Here is a 19,100-nt window from a genome sequence, read left to right as displayed (position 1 = left end):
TAATTAAATACTTTTATTTACAAACGAAAACCAGCCACCGTGGGGTAGGGCCAGGCCCCGCGCCAGCGGCGGTTGCAGCAGCAGTAGTTGAAGGCAGTGGAGGCGCGCAGGTGCAGCGGTCTCTGAGGCTGGTTTGAGTGAGCCCCCTCCCCCAGGCCAGTCACACCTTCCTCCTCCTCCGTCGTCCCCCCCCACATAAGGCACAGCCCACCCCCTCCCGCGGGCCGAGGCTGGGGACCGAGGGACTGGAGGGGCCTAGGAGCCCCTTGCAGCCACCGTCTTCCCCGGGCGCATTCACCACGGAGGCCGGTGCTGATGGAAACAAGAGGCCTTTAGTGTCGTCCCCCACAGCCCCCACGTCCCCACGCAGCCCGGCTCCCCCGGGCAGCTCAGACCGGCCTCGGTGGGGCGGGCCCAGGCGGAGAGAGGACCAGGCGGATGCGCTCCACGCACAGCGCCGCCGCCTGCCGCGTCTCCTGGCACAGCGATGCCAGGCTCAGGAAGCCATGCGGCAGGTCCTCCACCACGCGCAACGTCACGGGCTTGCCTAGGTTGCGTAGCCGTCGCGCGAACATGACCGAGTCGTCCAGTATTGGGTCCAGCGCGCATGCCTGCAGGACGGTGGGGTGGGGCACGGGGAAAGGGCGGATGAGCCAAGGAAAGGGAGGAACACGTGGACACAGCGCGGACAGAGGAGGGAGACATGATGGGGAGGTGCAGAATGAGTTTAACGGGGCTCCCTGGCCTCTGGCAGGCTTTTCCTTTCCCCTAGAGAACTACCATCTCTTTTCCCTTTCCCTGACTCTTCCGGCCCCACGGAGCTCCACAAAATTGCAAAAGAAAATGGCAGCCCTGACTCCCTCCTGGTGGTACACCTCTCCTCTCAGGCCAGGCCACCGACTCCCACCACCAGGTGCACCTGCACCCCACCCGTGTCGTCCCCATCTGGTGCTCACCACGATGTGCACTGGTGGCAGGCTCTGCAGCATGCTGTCAGGTGCCAGCAGTGGTGACATGAAGGGGTTCTTGGCGATGGGCGATGAGTACAGGGGCATCCGCGTGGGGCCCTGGCTGGAGCGCCTGGGGTGGAAGCCCTCAGGGAATGAGGCATTAATGCCGCGGCTTCTGTTTTTGCTGTTCAACTCATCTCGGGCCTCAGCCTCCTCCTGTGCACCCTCAGGCCCGAGTAAGAAGTTGACGTCTGAGGGCGTGGAGGGACCAAGTGTCTCGGCTGACAGTGACAGCTCGGAGGTGTTCGATGTCTCGGTGCTGCCCCTGAGGTTCAGGTCATGCAGTGTCAGGCTCTTGAGGGGGTCTGTGCCCCGTGGGTCCTCAGGCTGGGCCAGCGCTGCTTCAGACACGCTGCGTCGCATTGGCTCTATGACAGAAGGAGGGTCAGGGAAGATCAGCTGGGTTGGGCACGTGGGAGGCTGGCAGGGAAGCTCATGGGAAGGGCAGAGTCCTCTGGAGGAGAAACTATCCTAGGCAGGGCTGTGGAGGCCTGGAGTGGTCCCCTAGACACCCTCCTTGGGGAGGGATGGGGAGCTCCAGGTGCCCAGAAGCAACTCTAAGGTGTAGGGGGAAGGAGTCACATGGCCACGGAGGGGTGTGTATGTGTGTGGTGACTGGGAAGGTTAAGAGCAAGTCATTTTACCTCTGGGAATCTGCTTCCTCATCTGTACAAAGAGGGTAAAAATAGTTCTTACTTCATAGGAGGTGTGGAGGACTCAGTGGCTTAAGATATGGGATTAGGTACGGCTACCTCCTGGGAGGTCCTAATATATCAGTATTAATATTTTATTACCAGGCCTGGCACCCTGTCCCAGCGTGAGGCCCAGCAACTTATGGCCATTTGACACAGAGGGTGTGAATGGATTAAAGTGGAGTAGGAAACAGGCCCATATGGCTTGAAAGGGAGCTAAAAAGAATCTTGGGGGCATATTAGATTTCTAGGGATCCCATACCTGTTGTAGCCACATAGATCTGTTCCCCAAATGTCCTTTGTGTTCGTCAGTTTTATCCCTTCCCTTTGAGTGACCAGGCAAGCAAGCACCCAAATAATGTTACAGATGTGCTTCTGGCCCACCTGGTGTGCCCACCTTGGCCTTAGCGCCATTAATTTTATCAGACCCACCCTGCTTACCACTAGGACCAGGACTCTATATTTACCAGTTGTTCTTCACTTGTCTTTATAGATCCATGAAAGCAAAATAGAAGATATGAGAATAACTGTATAAGTGCTCTTTGACCCAGGGGTCAATGGAACAGAGCTGCTGGTTAAGAGTCACAGGGCACAGCCAGTCAGGGGTGCTGGCATTTTCTAAGAGCACCTACTGTGTGCCAGGTATTATGCTGGGTGCTTGGCACAAATGGGTGCATGCAGTCCTTACAACAACCTCATGAGGCAGGTACTCTTAGTGTACCCATTTCACAGAGGAGCAAAGCAAGGCTCACAGAGACTATTACTTACCCACGTCATCCAGCAACCAGCAAGTACCTGGTACAATAGGGAGCTAAACTAGTGTTTATGTAGGGGGCTATCTGTCACCGTTAGCCTACAAGGAAATCCCAGTACTCAGTGGTCTAGTTACCTAAAATTCAAATAAATCCCTTTTGTTTTTGTGTGTATTTATTTGCATCTATTTGAGAATCCTAAAATTAAAAAACTTAAAACACGTCCAATTGGAACAACTTTCTGAATAATTTTCTGAATATGCATCTGCTTTTGAACATGTGGTTCCAATTACTCACAAAATACTGTTGATTTGCTAGAGATAGAAAATAAGTTGAGTTGGTTGTGCTTTAAAATCTTTAAAATGTTAAAAAATGGTGGAAAAACATGGATCCTTGGATGGAGGTGATTTTTGGCTGCCTGAGAGTCCTGCCCACCACCCAAGGTTGGGAAGCTCCTCCACTTCCTGAGGTCCATCCAGTCTATTGATATCCCTGCCCCAGCCTCCTAGGTCTGCTCCTGGAGTTGGGGTATTATCCCTATGTACCTCTGTTAAGAGTCTGGAAAGAATCTTAGAGGGCTGAACTCCCATCTGAGGGCCCAAGGGATTCCAGTGGCCTTCTCGGGACTGAAAACCAGGACATGGGCAGGCCTTCTGAGTCATTTCCCAGGGTGCCTTTCTGGGAAAGGCTGTTTGGAAAGCTAAGTCTTACAGTTCCTGGGACTGAGATGACCTGGGGGACCAGAAGTCCTTGACCTTCCGGGATATGGACTGTGGCGGAAAATCCAGGCTTTGTGATGGAGACCAGGGATAGATACGGGGCAGAACCAGGAAGCTGATCTCTGCTTCTCTGAATGCCCCAGGGCACGGCCCCTTTCCTGCCCCAGGACTTGTGGTGTGCCAGGTTGTCTCTCCTGGGCATCCTGGAAGGCCTCACTCACCTGCCATGGACACTGATTTCGGATGGGACTTGTGCCTCAGCTCCAGGAAGGAGTTGAGCCACGAGGAGGCACTCAAGCGGAGGTCCCGGAGGAGCAGAGCTGTGTCCCGCTGCACCAGCCCCATCACGCCCAGCGCCTTCTGGTCGGAGTCAGAGAGGTCCTCTATCTCCCCACCTGCAGAGTGTATGTGGTGGGGGGAGGGGCTAGTTGGTCCCTTCTCTTTCTGTGACCAACACCCACAGCTTCAGACATCTGTGCCCAGGGACCCAAGAATAACTGAGTGCTTCAGTAGGAGTATTAGATTCCTCTCCTCAGCCCCAGGAGACTGGGCTCTAGCCCATCCCTGCAGGTTCCAGACATCCTACCCCCCCAGTCCCAGCTGTGGGGGGGTGGGCCTTACCAGCATAGGCACTGACGCACTTGCAGAGCACGCTGAGGGGCAGCAGGGGGTCCATGAGGCTCAGAAGGCGGGAGGGAGAGGCGGTGGACTGCAGCATCGTGGCCGGGTAGGCTGCCATGATGCCATCTGGCACCCGCACCCCATAGGCTGCTGCCCGAAGGGAGACGGTGAAGCAGAGGTTCCCGCCTGCGCTGTCTCCCGCGAGGCATATTCGCTCGCCCGTTGAGCCTGGTTGGAGGGGGAGCTTGGTTACACCTGGCAGGGGGGAAGTCAAGCTCTGGGCCAGGAGTGCTAGGTGCTCAGAGGTGGGGTGTGGGGGCCCCAACTCCAAGGTTAGTCAACTGCAAGATTAGACACCAGTAAACTGAGGCAGGGATTTGGACCCATTTGGAGGACAGTGATCAGAGGACCAGGCTGACTTAGGACATGGAGAGGCCTGGAGACCAGGAAGCTTTGGGGAAGCTTGGGAGGCTGGAGGATGGCAGTAAGGAGGATGGTGGGGGTTGGGGAAGAGGGGACACAGAGGGAGGGAGGGTCGTCCTAGGCCAGGAGATGGAAGCCAGCTTCAGGCTGACAAGGGGCCATGGGCCCTGTGCCGTGGGGCATAGTCCCACCCTGCTCTGTGCCTCCCAAGATGTCAGAAGTGGGAAGTCAGAGGAGCTGGAAAAATGGGCTGCAGATGTCAGGGGGTGGGGCAACAGGAAGAGGAAACCAAGGTCAGAGGAGACCCCTGAGGGAGGTGGGAGAATGGAGTGTAGGGGAGCAGGAGGGAGGAAGTGGTTGATAGAAGGTTGGGTGAGCAGTGGGGCAAAAGCGAGAGACCGCTGAGGCAGAGATGGAGTGAGCAGGTGGCAGAGGGCTGGGTGGTAGGAGATGGAAGGGGAGGCAGGGGATGCAAGACTGAGGGTTGAGCCATGAGATGGCTCACTCCCCTGCAGTGAGGGCTGGGGGCTGAAGCAGGCGGGGGCGTGGGTAACAGTGAGGGCTGGGCTCACCGAGGAGGGTGCAGTGCTTCACGGCCCAGCAGTAGGCGTAGAAGCACTCCTCCAGAGCCCGGGGGAAGGGGGCCTCGGGGGCCAGTGAGTAGTCGATGGAGAGGATGGGGACGCCCAGCTCCTGGGCCCAGGTCTTGAGGTAGGGCTCATGGGACTTGGAGGTCTGGGCCACGAAGCCACCACCATGGATGTGAACGATGAGGGACGGTGAACGGGGTGCTTGCTGCGGCCGATGCCGCAGGTCCAAGCTCCTCGGACCCTCAGACTTCACCAGGCTGCTGAGCTCCTCACTGTCCTGGGGGGAAGGGAGGAGCAGGCAAAGAAGTGGGTGAGGATGGGGGGCCTACGTGGGCCACCCTCCATCCCCCCAAAGGGATGTTCTCAGAGAGATAGGAGGGAATGAAGGATGGAAGTGGAGAAGGGAGGCGTCTGGGTGGGAGTGGGTGCTGGGGGTGGGCCCATGTCCCTCACTCTGTACTTGCTCCTGGCTGAGGCAGGGGCCCTACCTGTCCTTCACGCAGGTCATAGGAGATGAGCCTGACGAGGACCGGCCCAGGGCCCGTGTGGGCCAAGGGGGGTGAGATGGTGACTGTGAGCTTGGGGTCAGTGATCAGCGGCATCTCAAAGGCCTCTGGCGGCAGACTGAGCAGGCGGCTTACCTTCACAGTGGTCGATACGATGTTTGCTAGAGACTGGTGAGAGGGAACAGAAGGGGTCTTGGGGAAGGGCTGCTTACAGGGGCCCCCCTCACAACTCCCTTCAGACCCCCCAATTCTTCCCTTATGTGCCATCCCTTGGCTTGGAGCCCTGAAGAGACCTGATGTCGCCTAGGACGGGTCTCTGGGCTTCAGTTTCCCCATCTTGTAACAGGTTGGGGCCCTCATCGGGCCTCATGCTCACCGACAGCACCTCCATCTCGGTGATATTCCAGAAGGCTTTCCAGAACTGCACGTCCAGGTTCTGAGTGATACGCTCAAACTCGGCCCCACGCAGCTCTGGATCGATCGCAAAGCGGCCGCTGGTGAAGAGGGAGCTGGCGGCCACACCTGGGGGTTGGGAGGGTATCAGGGAGCCCGAGTGGGTCAGGTGGTGGGGCAGGGTTGCAGAGGAGGGACAAGAGGGGAGGGTGGTATGGACAGGGCCCGGCTGGCCAGGACTCACTGAGGCCGGTTTCGTTGCGTTTGTAGTGCTCCCCGAAGGATACCAGCCCGATGGAGAGGGTCTGCAGGAATGGCCTGATGGCGGGTGTGAACTGTGGAGAGATGCAGCGGTTACCCGCCACCCAGAAGAGGGGCGGGGGGCAGAAACTGTCATTCAGCAAATATTTAGTGGATTCCTACTGTGTTCCAGGCACTGCTCTAGGCATATACCATATAATGTCAAGTAATAACTAATTTTGAAAACACAATAGGTGGAGGGGACATAGAGTGAAGACTAGGGGTCAGGCTACTTAGACAGTTTCCAGGAGGGGACTTGAGGAGGGACCTGAATGGAGCGAGGCTGTTCTTGCCAAGGGCACAGAAAGTGCAAAGGCTTTGAGGCGGACTATGCTTGGGTGGATAAGGAAAGCTGGTGCCAGTGTGGCTGGAGCAGAGTGAGCCGGGGGAGAGTGACCGGGGATGAGCTCAGAGATGCAAAGGGGGCTTACATAGGCCTGAGGAATTTAGATTTATTCCCAATGTGGGGTGGAGCCACTGGAGGGTTGTAAGCTGGGAGTAAGATGACACAGGGATTTCCTGAAAGTCAGCGAGGGCGGCAGTGGGGACCAGTTATGGGGCAGCAGGAAGGCAGATGGGAAATGGTCAGAGACAGGGCCAGAGATTTTGAGGCAGAAAGACAGCCAAAGGGGGAGACAGCATCTGAGAGAGGAGCCAGACAGCTCAGGAAAGAATGGGGAGACAAGATCAGATTTAAAAAACACACCACAGCAGGCTGGGCACACGGCCAACAGCGTTCTTGTTCATTTGGCAAATACTGGCCTAGGTCCTACTGCTCACTAGGCACTGGGCTGGAGCAGGCGCTGAGCAAAACCCAGACAGGTGACGCCTTTGCCCTTCTGGGGCTGACATTTTACGGGGGGGGGGGGGGGGGGGAGAGCTGTCCTGTAACACAGCGCAGCTGGGCCTTCAAACTAGCTGTCAGGCATGGCTGGCTGGGGACCCAGAGAGCAGAGAGCACAGGGGTGCCTGGCCATTGTGGCTGGATGCTGGCTCGGGGGGCTGTAGGATCTCTCTCCCATGACGCCAAGGTCATAGCTGGGACACAGGGAGGAGCTGGCTGGCCCAGCTGGGCTGATCAATATTTGTGGGTTCAGCTTAGGTGAGAGGAAGTTCCCAGAAACACCCAGGCTGGGTTGATGAGGACAGGCTGTCCCACAGGGAAACAGAAAGGTGGGGTGAGCTGGAGGCTGAGAGACTGCCACTCAGCTGACACTGAGGTGGGGGGGCGGCCCTGAGAGGGTCTGAAGGACTACAGGGCCACATAGCTCCAGATACTCCTGCTGGGGTTCCCTGATGTGGGTCCCCCAGTCCCCAGCACTGACCCCAGATAGTGGCAATTGGGCCTCTGCTCTGAGCCTGGTGTCCCCCTGCGCCCCCCCCCATTCTGAGTCACCAAACTACTTTTCCTATGAATCTGAAGGCCTCTGGGCTGCCTCCCTCTCAGTGCTGAGATGGGTTGTATCTCCCTGAGGGTGGTTTGGGGGGGCAGAGGGTAGAAGGCTTGCAGTGGGCAGGGGTCAGGGTCCCAGTTCAAAGAAGATAGGGGTCTCGGCTAGGTTTCCTTCACTATCACCAACTCGGATATACTCCTTGGCCTTTCCCCCAGCCTGAAAATCCTGATTCTACAGCTCTTTAGGTGAGTCAAAAAGCCCAGACAGACCTGGGTCCAATTGAGCTTCTTGAACTTCTGTAAAATGGGGTTTGCACCCTCTTTCCTAGGCCTGCAGTGGGGATCACTAACGGGGTGTGCTCTTACAAATAGGCCTTTGAGAACAATACTGGCTACCCTCCTACGGGGAGTCGCAAACTCCAATGATTTCAGGGCCAGACAGGTCACATGAAGGAGTGAATAGCTCTCCTAAATGTACGGGATAGACAGCAGTGGGTGCCTGGCGCTAAAAGCTATGCGAGTTAAAGATTTCTTGCTACATAGTGGATTCAGCCTGGGGGACACATGTTTGCGGTCCCTGTGCAGCTCTGTCTGAGCCCCAGACAGTTTCTCCTTTCTGTATCTGCAGTGTTCTGAATCATGACCCTGGTGGTTATTCTACTATAATACTGGGCCAGGTTAGGGGCTACCTGGTGCCTTTACCTGGGCCCAGAAGTAGAGGGTGGGGGCTCACCTGGAAGCCCAGGCAGCGGCCGTAGAAGCAGCCCTTGTGCAGAGTGATGTACTCGCGCAGGAAATCGGTGGTGAGTCCCTCATCACCGTCGAAGAAGAGTGACCCGGGCTGGTTGGTGGCCAGCAGGCGCTGGGCGTAGTAGGCCAGAGCGCGGAGCTGCGTGAGGGCAGCCAGGTAGGCCTCCAGTTCCGCCAGGTTGTGGCTGGCGCGGAAGAAGATGCTGCGGCGATTGGAGGCCACATAGCGCGACTTGTGCAGCAGGTGCCCCAGGCAGCAGCGGGCCGTGTGCACCAGGCTGCGATACCCGTTGGCTGGCGTCTCCGCGTCCAGGTCAAATAAGTGTGCCACGCCCAGCAGGTGGCCCAGGGTGGGCTCCAGCCCCAGAGCCTGCTCCCGAACTCCCGCAAAGACGCTCGACAGCCGCCGTGCTGTCTCCCCAGGGCCTTGGCTCAAGAAGAAGGCCATATTGTCCTCTGCCAGAGTCACCAGTGACTGTGTCATTGTGCGTAGGTCCATGCTGTGCATGAGCCGCGAAGCTGTAGGCAGGTGGAGAGGCTTATCAGATAGGGCTCGATCACCCTTTGCTCACTTGGAGCCCTGGGCTCCAGAAGTCCAGGCTCTATCCCCTCCTCCCTCAGACCCAGGAGTCAGAACTCAGCTTCCTCCTTCAGACCCAACGTTGGAGTCTAGGGTCCCCATCCTCTTCCTTTCTTGGGACCCATGAGCCCAGGTACAAAGACCCTTTCTGACTTCTCAGGAGCTAGGAGTTTAATCCCTCAGCCCATCCTTCCTTAGACCCAGGAGTCCAGGTACCCAGACCCCCCTCTTCAGGCTCCAGGAGTCCCGGCTCTCTCCTATACCCAGAAGTCTTCCTACCCCTTTCTGTCTTTCAGGGACCCAAGAGTTCAGGCATCTGTCTCCATTTACTCTCTTGGGCCCAGGACTCCTTCTAGGTTCTGGAAAATCTGGACCCCAGTTGGTACCCTCTCTCAGGCCCCAGGAGTTCAGGCCCCCACCCCCCATCCTTTTCAGGCCTCAGGTGTCACCCACAGGCCCTTCCCCTCGACCAATATTTGGGAGAATTCAGCCCTCAGCCCACCCATTCCCATCTACTTGGTGGTGTCCCAGGACACTGGTCCCAAGCCCAATTCTCTTTCTGAACCCAGGAGTCCATCATTCTAGCCTTACTTAAAACTGGAGTCACTCTTGGCCCTTCCTTGTCCCTCAAGTCTGGCTGTGGAACCCCCTCCTCCACACTTCAGCTTCCTCTCTGTTCCTCTGCGGGGTCCCAAAACTTGGCTGCACTCCTCCCCCACCTGGACCACCTGGCCTTTGAACCTGTCCACGTGGCTTAGATTGCGTGGGCCAGCCCGGCCCGCACCTGGAACGGCAGTGCTCGTACTCATCACTGTCAAGGATGTTGAGCTCCCTCTGTGCCAGACCCTGTACTAAGAGCTTTCTGTGTATTTGCTCATTTGTCCTCGCTCCTTGAGACCCAGACTGCTTCACTTCACAGCTCAGATATTAGGAATAGCATCCCATTTTACAGGAGAGGAGACTGAGGCTAAGAGGTATCTAAGTAAGGAGCTGAAGGTTGCATTGAAAGTGGCAGAACAGAATTCAAACCCAGATCTCTGGGTCCAGAGCTGTGTCTCCCTCCTGGGGCTCTGGAGGCTGGGCCTCTGGCTCTGGCCCTCAAAGACTTACCCTGGACTAGGCCTGACTGCCCACACTTGAGGGTCCCCCTTGATGGGGATGCTGCCCTCTGCTCCAGACTCTTCCTTCCTGCAGCCCACCCAGCACCTTGCCTGGCTCCTGAGTGGAGAGCCTCCCCCCAGCCCCCTCCAGGTGTCTCCTTTCCCTTCCAGGCCCTGGGGATTGGCAGCGGCCGCTCCTGTCTCCCAGCTAGCCATGCACTTACTCCTCCAGGCTTCTTCGGAGCTTCCCCCAGGCTGGGACTTCTGGACTGGAGGACTGTGGCTCATGCCTGGGGCGATAAACCGGGGGAGGGGCCCAGCCTGCCCAGGGTGTGGCCACCGCTGCACCTCCCACCACAAGGGACAGTGAGAACCACGTGCTGTAAATAGAGCAGGAGCTCAACTTCCTGCCCCCCTGCTTGCTCCCAGCCCCAGTTCAACTGGGAGTCCCTGTCCTAGGCTTCTCTTACTGAGAATTCAGGAATCCCCAGCCCCCTCCTCCTTCAGACCAAAGAGCCCATGGCTCCCAGCCTCCTTTGGACCCAGGCATCTCAGCCTGACCTGAAAAAACTGTGCCCTCTCACCCAGCCAGGCTGCCCTCCCTCTCCAGGGTGGACTCAGGGAGCAAAGGCCCCGTGATCTCAGCTCCCGCCCCTCAGGCTGGCCCTGGCACAGCCGTCCCCAGCTGTTAGGGGGAGAGAGAGGGTAGCCAGCCCTGCCTGTCCCTCCTGAGAGGACAAAAGCAGATTAAGGGCAGTGCCAAGCTCAGCTGGGGCCTGAGTCGCAGGTCCTACTGTGTGGTGTTCCCACACCAGGCACCCTGTACCTGCCACTTCTGAGGTGGGGACTGTCCTCCCCACCTCACACAGGAAAGCGAGGCTCCAAGAGACACTTCATTCAGGTTAATCCACGAGCCTAGCCAGCTCTTTTTCACACTGCAGGCCTTAGAGTGTGAAATGCCTCCTGGAAGAGGCATTCCCTAAGTCCTCCTCCCCATGGGAGGCATGCCCCCCCAGCACTCTTTTCTGCCATCGTACTTAAATCGTTTTTCCTAGAATTTTACACATTTGCAAGTACACATTTGCTTCTTTACATGTTTGTTGTTTGTCTCCCCTCAGGGGGAGAACCTGGCTTCACTGAGCTGATACGGGTGGAGATGGGGCTCTTTAGACAAACGATTATAAAATCACCAGTACAAAATTAGGTATAGGGCCCTGGGAGGGGCCAATGCAAATGAGGCCTCAGTGTCATTTACTTGGACAGAGGTGAATGCTCCTGTCTCTCCCCCCTTAAATGCCATCCTCACAAGGGCAGAGGTGTCCCCACGTCCCATCATGGGGCCTAGCACACAGTAGGTGCTCAGCAAATATTTGAAGGAGGAAGGAAAGCACGAAGAGTCAGAATGGAGGGAGAAAGGGATGGATGGGAGCTTGGGAGAGGACCACCCCTCCGCAGGGCAGGCAAATAGATGGAAAGAGGCCCCTGGAGGCAGCTCGAAGCTTGGTGGCTGTGACAACAGAACACTGGCCCAAGCTACTTGCCAGGTGATTCTGGATGAGCCTGGTTTCCTCATCTGTAAACTGCACTTGGCCCTCCTGCCCACAGAGGGTAGGAACTGCACTTTGTAAGTGGTGCCCTGGGTGACCTTTTCTGCAGCTGTGTGCTTGGTGGTTCTCCCGTGGCCTCCCCGAGATGTGTACTGGGTCATTTTTTCTGTGGCACACATCGCCCTCTAACACACTACACAACTGACTGTGTGTTTGCGCTGTCTCCCTCACTAGGTTATAGGCTCCCTGAGGGCAGGGACTTTATATGCTTTATTCCTGTGCCTGGTGCATGGCCAGTGTGTGGTATTTACTGCATAATAGGCTGTGGTTTCCCACTTTATAAAGCCACTATTATTTACTTCCTGTCTATGCGGTAGGGCTCTTACAGAAAACTGAGAAGAAGAGAATGGAGGAGACCTGAACAGAACAAGTAACTTGCACAAAGCGGTGGGGAAGAGGCTGGATCCCATGCCCTCATGACTCCAGGGCCCTGCTCTTTGCCCTGGTCTGGGCTGCTCCCTTGGGGCTAGGCCGGGTGGAACTGGCAGGAAGGGATGTTTGAGATTGCCAGAAACTTGCCAAGAATCCCAGGCAGAGGTCACTGGGGCAGGAGCAGGCCCACCAGGGCCATGGGCGAGAACTGGAGCAGAGGTAGAGCAGAGGGGTCCTACTGCCTGGGCACCAGCTCTTTGCCCTAAAAAGCCACTGTGCAGCTGAACCCGGCCTGGATTTTGGCCCCTGGGGACTAAGCAGGGCAATGGGGAGGAAGATGGGGGGAGGATGGAGGAAGGGCCAGGTGTGGGGCCTCGGAGGGGCAAGGGCTTCTGAGGGGAGAGGCCTGGGCGCAGATGTAGGAGGGGGGCCAGTGAGTGTAGCCCTCCCAGTGAGTGTATTCCCTGAGAAAAAGCAAATACTGCTCTAACGACTGCTGTGTGTCAGGCACTGTTCTCTTTATGTGCTTTACGCGAAGTAACTCATTTCATCCTCCCCATAACACACGAGGTAGGGACCATTATCACCCCTTTTGGAAGATGAGAAAACTGAGATGCGGAGAGGTGACATGCCATCCTGTCATGGTGACATGGGTTACAGAGCCAGCAAGGGTGGCATTGCTTGTTTCTGTATGTATCTAAGTGTTGCTCCTTCTCTGTCATGTCTCAGTTGTGTGCTTTCTGGGTGGTCAGGCATGAATGTGGAGGCTTACATGCACATATGTATGTACGTAGGTATGGGTCATGGCCAGTGTTGGTTCTGGCCTGTTTGTGAGCAGGTGTATCGACCTTTTTTTCTCCCCCTGTGCGTTTTTCTGTTTCTTGGTATGTCTGAAGGTATGTTTGTATGCATGTGTCACGGCCCGTTTGTGTTTCTCAGCCTGTGAGTGTATCTGAGTCTCTATTTGTCTCGGACTATGAGATTGTGTGGGTATGTGTTTATATGAGTATGGATGTATATTTGTGCATATCATGGTTTCCGTGTGTGTGTGTGTGTGTGTGTGTGTGTGTGTGTGTGTGTGTGTGTGGTGTAAGCATCTGTCCCCATTTGCTCAAGTCAGAACCCAGGGCATCATCCTGGCCACCTTCTACACCATCCAATCCATCAGGAAGTCCTATTCACTCTGTCCCCTAGAAGCCTCCCCACCCCCACTGTCCCCTCGTCTGGATGATTATAACAACCTTTTATGTGTCTCTGATTTTGCCCCATTCAATCTCTTCACATAGCAGCCAGGGGATCTTTCTAAAACATAAATTTGGTCACACACTCTCAACTCTTCAACGCCCCCACCCTTTCTCTCAGGATAAAGCCCCAAATCCCGGACACAGCCTCCCAAACCAGGGACCATCTGGGACTCCTGCCCATCCAGCCTCCTCTCTTCCTCCCCTCCCTTCCTGAGTTCCCTCTGAGCTGTAATGTGCTGCTTCCTTTAGGCCTCAAGGTCTCTGCCCATTGTGTTCCTCCGGTCCTCCCTGCCCCCTCTTGCCTAGCAGTCAACACTCGCTTATCCTTGGCGCCAATGTCACCTCCTTGGGAAGCCTCCCTCTTATATTTTCTCAGGAATGTCCCTCTTGTTTTTATCACAGTTTATAATTATATCTGATTTGTGGGATTATTTGATTAATGTTTGTGTCCACAGCTCAAATGTGAGTGTGTCCTCACCACTGAGAGCCCAGGACTGTCACAAGTGAGTGTACAGTGAATGTCTGCTGAACGAATCTGTGCATCTGGAGCCTTCTGGGTCCAGAATCAAGGTTGGGCATACAGCAGTTTTGAGCTCACACACTCCCTGACCTCAGGAGGCTGGGGACGACCATCTCTCTGTCCTCACTGGCCAGGTAAGGAAGCCCAGGTGACTTTGCTTCCTCAGGGCCTCCATGTCATCATCTTGGAAATAAGGTGATCATGACACTAGCGTCATCAGGTTACTGGCAAGATCAAACTGATGACTAGGACTGTTCCAGCCAGCCTGGATGCCCTTGGGGCAGGGGTGAGGTCTGATTCACTCAACTGAGGCCTGGCACCAGGGCAGGACCTCAGGAAATGACAGGCGAATCTCACAGCTTTGGAGAATGAGCCTTTTTCAGTAGGTGGGCCCACGGATTTGTGAGGACTGGCTCAGCCATGTGCAGGGAGCCCTGCCCAAGAGGATTCTGACTTCTCATGACAACCCTAAGCACAGCACGATAATTATTATCCCTGTGTTACAGCCCACGCATTCTTTCACTTATTAATTCAATAAATATCTAAGTGCCTATGTGCCTGGCATACCAGGCTCTGGAAGTGCGGAGTAAAGAAGGCAGACACAGCCCTGTTCTTAGGGAGCTCGCTATCTAGTGGGGGGTGGGTAACCTCCCCTCCTGAGGGCTTCCTGTGTGCTGGTGCCAAACACACTACATTCATTCAAACCTCACAACAGCCAGTTGAGGCAGGGAAGGAGAGAGCCTATTGCCCAGTGTACCACAGGTCACAGCCTGAGGAACGAGGTCTCCTATGCCCATGTACTTAACTATGGTCTGTACTGCCTCTGGGCACTCTGTCCTTATGAGGCTGTCTTGCTGTGTGACAGTGAATGCCCTAGGGCAAGAGTCTGAGTTTGTTTGAGCCTGTGAGTGTGTCTGGAGCCAAATCCAGATCTATTCTTGGCAGGGATGAACAATGCAGCGTACGGCAAGGAGAACAATGAGTTTGGGGTCCCTGGGGCCCAGGAACTATGTCAGTTTCTTTTCTGCATAGGATCTTCCCACAGGTCCTCACTTGGATCGACAAATATTCAAAACACAGTGAGCCTCTCCTTGAGGCTTGAAGCACCTCCACTGGTCTGTCAGTCTTCTTCTAGCCTGCTTAGATATGTAAATAATGAGACACTCTACGGAATCCAGGTGAGGACAGCCCTTCCTTCTTCTCTTGAGGGAGAGTGTGGCACTTGGAAGCCAACTCAGGAACCCCTAGTCCTAGAAAGAGTGGGGGTCAGGAAGTTAGGCCCCAGGGGAGCCAGGCTGAAGCAGGTGGACTGAAAAGAATGGAAGAACGGACTGAATGAAGGATGGGAACAGGTCTGTTTTGAGCTGTATTGGCCCACTGACATTGCCCATTCTGGGGTACCCCTTCTTCCCACATTACCGTGACTCACCCCTAAACTTCCTCTTTCGGCAACAGCTTATAATAAACCTCTTCCTTATCATCCTCTCAAGAATGCCAGAGACCTGATAATCGGAGCTGGAACCATTTCCCAGGTGGGAAACACCGAGGACACGAGTTGCCTACAGTCACGCAGCGAGTACAGAGCCAGAGCGGGAACCCTGATCCAGGAGACACGCATTTTGGACTCTCCACCCAAGGCAGTAGTGGGGCGTCGGACAGTTTCTATGCTGGGGGTATATTCCGCTCTCACATCATCCCCTTCTCACAATGGATCATCCCCGCACTCCCCTTGCAGAGCGGCAATAGGCCAGTCCACGGACTCCCCTACTTCTCGTGGAGATGGGTCAGTCCACTCAGTCCCCAGTTCCCCGCGGGATGTCCAAGGTTCCTTCCAGGCTGTTGTCGACCCCCGTGCGCTCACCTTTGGTCTTGACTTTTCGCCACTGCCGGCGGCTACGGCTCTTGGACACCTTTTTATTCTTCTTCGAGGCCGGGGCCCCAGTGGCCCCGGCGGGCCCCTCTCCCCCGGCTGACTCCATTAATTCTCCTAGGTCCCCGCGCGAGGACCTATTCCAGCCGCCAGGCCCCGCCCCGGTGGCCAATTCTGGTTACACACCACCGCCGGGCCCCTATACCACCCAATCCTGTGCTTGCTCCTCTTTGGGTCCCGCCCCCTAAGCAATTCGTACCTCACTCCACTGCTAAGGCCTGGCCCCGCCCCCTCATACGCTTTAAAGGACCCGCGACCAAAAATGCCGCCCTGGAGGCGGCGAAAAGCGTCCTTCAGGCAGGACTAGGGAATCTCACGGCGGTCACCCTAGCAGGGAAGCCTCGCTATTATCACATGTAGGTTTTCAGCCTCGCCTTCCCACTCACCTTCCCACGTAGGGATCCCCTAGAATGCGACCCAGCGAGCCCGCTGGAGGGGGAGAACCGGGCACCACTGAACCACTGCCTGGGGGCGGGGGGGCGGGGCCAGGTCCTCGGGCAATTCAAAACCGGGGCGGGGCGCCAGAGCTGGAGGCGTGGCTCTGCCTGCGAGCTGTCAGAGGAGGAAGCCCCGCCTTCTCCCCGACCCCTGCCTCCTAGTTCTGTTATCTTAGTTCTCTTTCTCGCGGTCCTTTTTTCTTCCCTTTCCTTCTCACGAGAATGGGGGAGGGGCAAGGAGCATGCTCGGTACCTGCGCACTAGCCTTAAGCCGCGGGCCCACCCGTAGGGAGGAACCGCGGTGGAGGAGGCGGCGAGCACCTGGGAAAAGGCGGGAAACAGAAGAGGCTCGAGGCTCGCGCATGCGCACACAGCCACTGCCTCCCGGGCGCTCGAGGAGAGGCGGCGTGTTCGCCTCCGCGGTGTGAAGAGGGTGTCTCCTGAGACCGGGTTCTGGAAGCCTAGAGAAACAACTCTTAACCCTCAGCGCTGGAAAAAGACGTGGAACCATCTCACCAATTACCCTCATCTCTTCAGACTAGAGAGAGACGAGTCATGCCTCTGGGCTGGGACCACCATCGTCGGCCCTCAGACTAAGTGGCCTTACAGTGTTCTTAGGTTCCGGAGTGGGGCTGCATGTTTTTTCCGCCTTGGGCTACTGCAACAAGTAACCCTTCATTCCAGGGGGAAACCTTGCTGCCCACTTCTGCCTGGCAGAACTTTGGAGCCTAAAGGAGAAGAATGGGAACTGGGGCCTGCACCCCGGGGCACCACTGCCTGCTTCAGAAGAGGGGAGGGAGTGCTGGCAACCATCATCCTTGCCTCCCTCTCCCTTCGGCTCTCCCATCCTTCAGCCCCAACCTTGCCTGGGACTTTGGCGGAACCCATGGCCCCTCTCCCAGGTCCCCTCTTCATGAGAACGCAACCCCCAAGGCCCTCAGGCCTGGCTTGACTGGGGGTTCCCCTGGACATCCTGTCTGGGCAGCAAGTGTCCTGCGCTGAGGGCCTGTCTGGAGAGTTCAAGGATCTCTAAGGCCTGAATTTGGCCTAGTCAGGATGGAAACTCCCTGAGGGTAAGGGCCACATTTAGCCTGTGTCTCTGGTGCCTAGGGCAGTGTCTGTCCCAGAACTGGGCTCAGTGGGTTTGGGGACAGATGGATGAATACTGGCAGGAGGATGACTTCCCTTCTGATCTTGGCCCCTAGTCCAGAAACCTTTCTCGCTTCGAGTTCCCCAAAATCCTTCATAGGGAGGCATCCTGGTGCCTGGGAAGAAGTCCGACCCTAGCTTTGGGCGAGGCCTCTCCCTACTGCCCCCTTATACCAGATCCTTTATTTCTGTCTCATTGCTTGGGCTTCCTCATCTATCAAACGGGGCTTTTTGATCTTTGTCTTGCTGTTGAGGTAACCTGAGCTAACCTGACACCTGACATACTGGCAGCTCTTAGTACTTCTCGACCCCATTCCTCCAGGCTCAGCTCACCTGTGTCCTGGTAGCGTCTGTGATTCTGGCTGCTGGTTTTCTTCTCGTGGGCTGATGTCCCAGCACATTCTGACTTCACTTCATAATCAGGCTTCCCCTTGAAGGCCAGTTTCATGCCCTGGGCCACTGTTCCACCGCTCATGGCTGGTGAGTCATTCTCAAACGGACACCCTGAATCTGATTCTGAGTCTAAATCTGTGACCCACTCAAGAAATGTCTTCCACTCTGAAGCCTGTTGCTGTATGGATAGTTCGTGCAGTTTTGATAGAAACTCCCACTCAATCAAAGATCTCTGCTGGGATTTGGCTGGAGCTGTTTGTTGGGCTATAGGCTCTGACTGTCCTGGATTCTCTTGGTACCCAGCTTCAGTCTGGTCCAGAGGTGTTGATCCAACTTCTTGTTGAGCTAGAGGTGGCTCTATGCGTCCCTCTCCCATTTCTGGCTCCTGTTGAATTCCAGACCCTTTTCCTGACCCAGGTCCCTGTTGTGATGCAGCTTTCTGTTGAGCAAAGGGAGGAGATTGTTGTGGTGCAGGCTCCTGTGGAGCAAGACGTTCCTGCTGTGAAGCAGATTTTAGTTGGGCTCTAGGTTCCTGCTGGGATTCAGCTTCATTTGGGGCAAGGGGCTCTTGCTGAGGGAGGGGTCTTTGCTGGGAAGCAGACTCCTGCTGAGTACTGGGTCTCTGCTGAGCCTTCGATGCTGGCTGTGCTGTGGGTGTCTTTTCTGGGCCAGGCTCTGGCTGGGTGATAGGTGTCTGGTGTGGCTCAAGTTCCCAGTCAGGCCTAGATACTGACTTAGAATCTGGCACCACTGTTGATATTTCCCTCATGAGAGATGTTGATCTCCCAGGCTTCATCCTTCCGGCCCTCCTAGCTAGGTTTCCTTTGTCACAGATCTCTCATTGATTCCTCATGATGGCAGCTCCCTTTGGGTTCTACTCCTTCATCCTGGATTCCTGGTCTTACTTTTTAAGGCAATTGGCAAGTGGGCCGACCACTGTTGGACCCCACTCCTGTGCCAAGTGAGGCTCTTCTGTGCCTCCTGTTGTGGGAGGATGGATTAGAAACAGGGGGAGGCTGTGTGCCCAGCACTCTCCTACCACAGGGGAGGGGCTTGCCCTCTTGTGTCATAAATAGGGCCCCACCCCACTCACCACTTAGTTAAAATGTCTTTTCTCATAAGGCAGCATCCCAACTTAGTCCTGTTTCATCTGGGATGACAGAAAGCAGATTCTGGATGAGTGTTCCTTGTTTTCCTCCCCCTTCTGATGTTTAAGGAAAGGATCAGAGGGGGAGGCAGTCTCTATACTATTGTAATAATCTTTTCCTCTTTTTTGAGTCTTTTAAATGGTTGCCAGTTTAGTTTCCTATTGCTTTATAATTTCACTCCCATGTTGAAAAAACGATGTCCTCTCAACTTTACAGCTTGAAGCCCTTTTCAGTGGCATTTGGGATCTTCCACCCCATCTCCCTAGCCCTGAACCTATGGTTCTGCATATGTCTTCTGTACTAGTTTGGAAACTCACAGAGTACAATGAGCCTTACTGACGACAGTGATAATAACAATCATAAATCCTAAAGGCATTCTACATGCTGGGAAACTGTGCCCGTTTTTTTTTTTTAAACTTATATTATCTTTAATATGACCATGTCTGATTCTTTTCTGTACCTGCTTATTTT

At 55.6% G+C, this 19,100-nt stretch overlaps 2 protein-coding genes and 1 pseudogene across 6 annotated transcripts in view; 1 reads left to right on the top strand and 2 right to left on the bottom strand.

Annotated features, from left to right (window-relative positions):
- On the bottom strand, nucleotides 1-15,970 carry LOC109435701 (hormone-sensitive lipase). 4 transcript variants are annotated; one of them, XM_019713748.3, is made up of 10 exons: nucleotides 15,889-15,970; nucleotides 8,133-8,668; nucleotides 5,951-6,041; nucleotides 5,690-5,835; nucleotides 5,296-5,481; nucleotides 4,790-5,084; nucleotides 3,795-4,022; nucleotides 3,395-3,568; nucleotides 957-1,378; nucleotides 1-611 (listed from the first exon to the last, which is right to left on the bottom strand). In XM_019713748.3, exons 2-10 carry the CDS (start codon nucleotides 8,655-8,657, stop codon nucleotides 390-392), a joined length of 2,289 nt encoding a protein of 762 aa, XP_019569307.1. In that variant the 5' UTR covers nucleotides 8,658-8,668; nucleotides 15,889-15,970; the 3' UTR covers nucleotides 1-389. The 4 variants fall into 4 exon arrangements, with proteins under 4 accessions (XP_019569307.1, XP_019569303.1, XP_019569305.1 ...); XM_019713744.3 differs by lacking the exon at nucleotides 15,889-15,970 and adding an exon at nucleotides 15,434-15,840; XM_019713746.3 differs by lacking the exon at nucleotides 15,889-15,970 and adding an exon at nucleotides 15,002-15,217.
- LOC141567441 (translationally-controlled tumor protein-like) overlaps nucleotides 14,167-19,100 on the top strand; it is a 29,078-nt pseudogene continuing 24,144 nt past the window's right edge. Inside the window, exons 1-2 of the transcript XR_016022001.1 lie at nucleotides 14,167-14,750; nucleotides 15,063-15,245. The product of XR_016022001.1 is annotated as a translationally-controlled tumor protein-like (transcript). The remainder of the gene's footprint in view (nucleotides 14,751-15,062; nucleotides 15,246-19,100) is intronic.
- LOC148757555 (uncharacterized) lies at nucleotides 15,703-18,492 on the bottom strand. The gene is made up of 4 exons (XM_088800743.1): nucleotides 17,374-18,492; nucleotides 16,201-16,260; nucleotides 15,889-15,967; nucleotides 15,703-15,772 (listed from the first exon to the last, which is right to left on the bottom strand). The coding sequence occupies exons 1-4, from the start codon at nucleotides 18,275-18,277 to the stop codon at nucleotides 15,703-15,705; spliced, it is 1,113 nt and encodes a 370-aa protein (XP_088656869.1). The 5' UTR covers nucleotides 18,278-18,492.

This window comes from Rhinolophus sinicus, chromosome 8 (assembly GCF_057876585.1).
Source record: "Rhinolophus sinicus isolate RSI-liver-muscle chromosome 8, RSI-T2T, whole genome shotgun sequence".
NCBI lineage: Eukaryota > Metazoa > Chordata > Mammalia > Chiroptera > Rhinolophidae > Rhinolophus > Rhinolophus sinicus.
Note: the sequence above shows the minus strand (reverse complement) of the source record. Positions and strands in the feature narration are given on the sequence as shown.

What these genes read in the sequence shown, in the direction of transcription:
- LOC109435701 (XM_019713744.3), bottom strand. Translation starts at nt 15,551, where the DNA reads ATGGAGTCAGCCGGGGGAGAGGGGCCCGCCGGGGCCACTGGGGCCCCG. An exon ending in GTGCGTCAGTGCCTATGCTG is followed by an intron (nt 3,569 to 3,794) that starts GTAAGGCCCACC and finishes TACACTCTGCAG; the next exon opens with GTGGGGAGATAGAGGACCTC. An exon ending in TGCCACCAGTGCACATCGTG is followed by an intron (nt 612 to 956) that starts GTGAGCACCAGA and finishes ACCGTCCTGCAG; the next exon opens with GCATGCGCGCTGGACCCAAT.
- LOC148757555 (XM_088800743.1), bottom strand. Translation starts at nt 18,277, where the DNA reads ATGAAGCCTGGGAGATCAACATCTCTCATGAGGGAAATATCAACAGTG. An exon ending in AGAAGTACTAAGAGCTGCCA is followed by an intron (nt 16,261 to 17,373) that starts GTATGTCAGGTG and finishes GCCTTTTCCCAG; the next exon opens with GTGCTCGCCGCCTCCTCCAC. An exon ending in GGGCCCGCGGCTTAAGGCTA is followed by an intron (nt 15,968 to 16,200) that starts GTGCGCAGGTAC and finishes CCCCGCCCCCAG; the next exon opens with GCAGTGGTTCAGTGGTGCCC.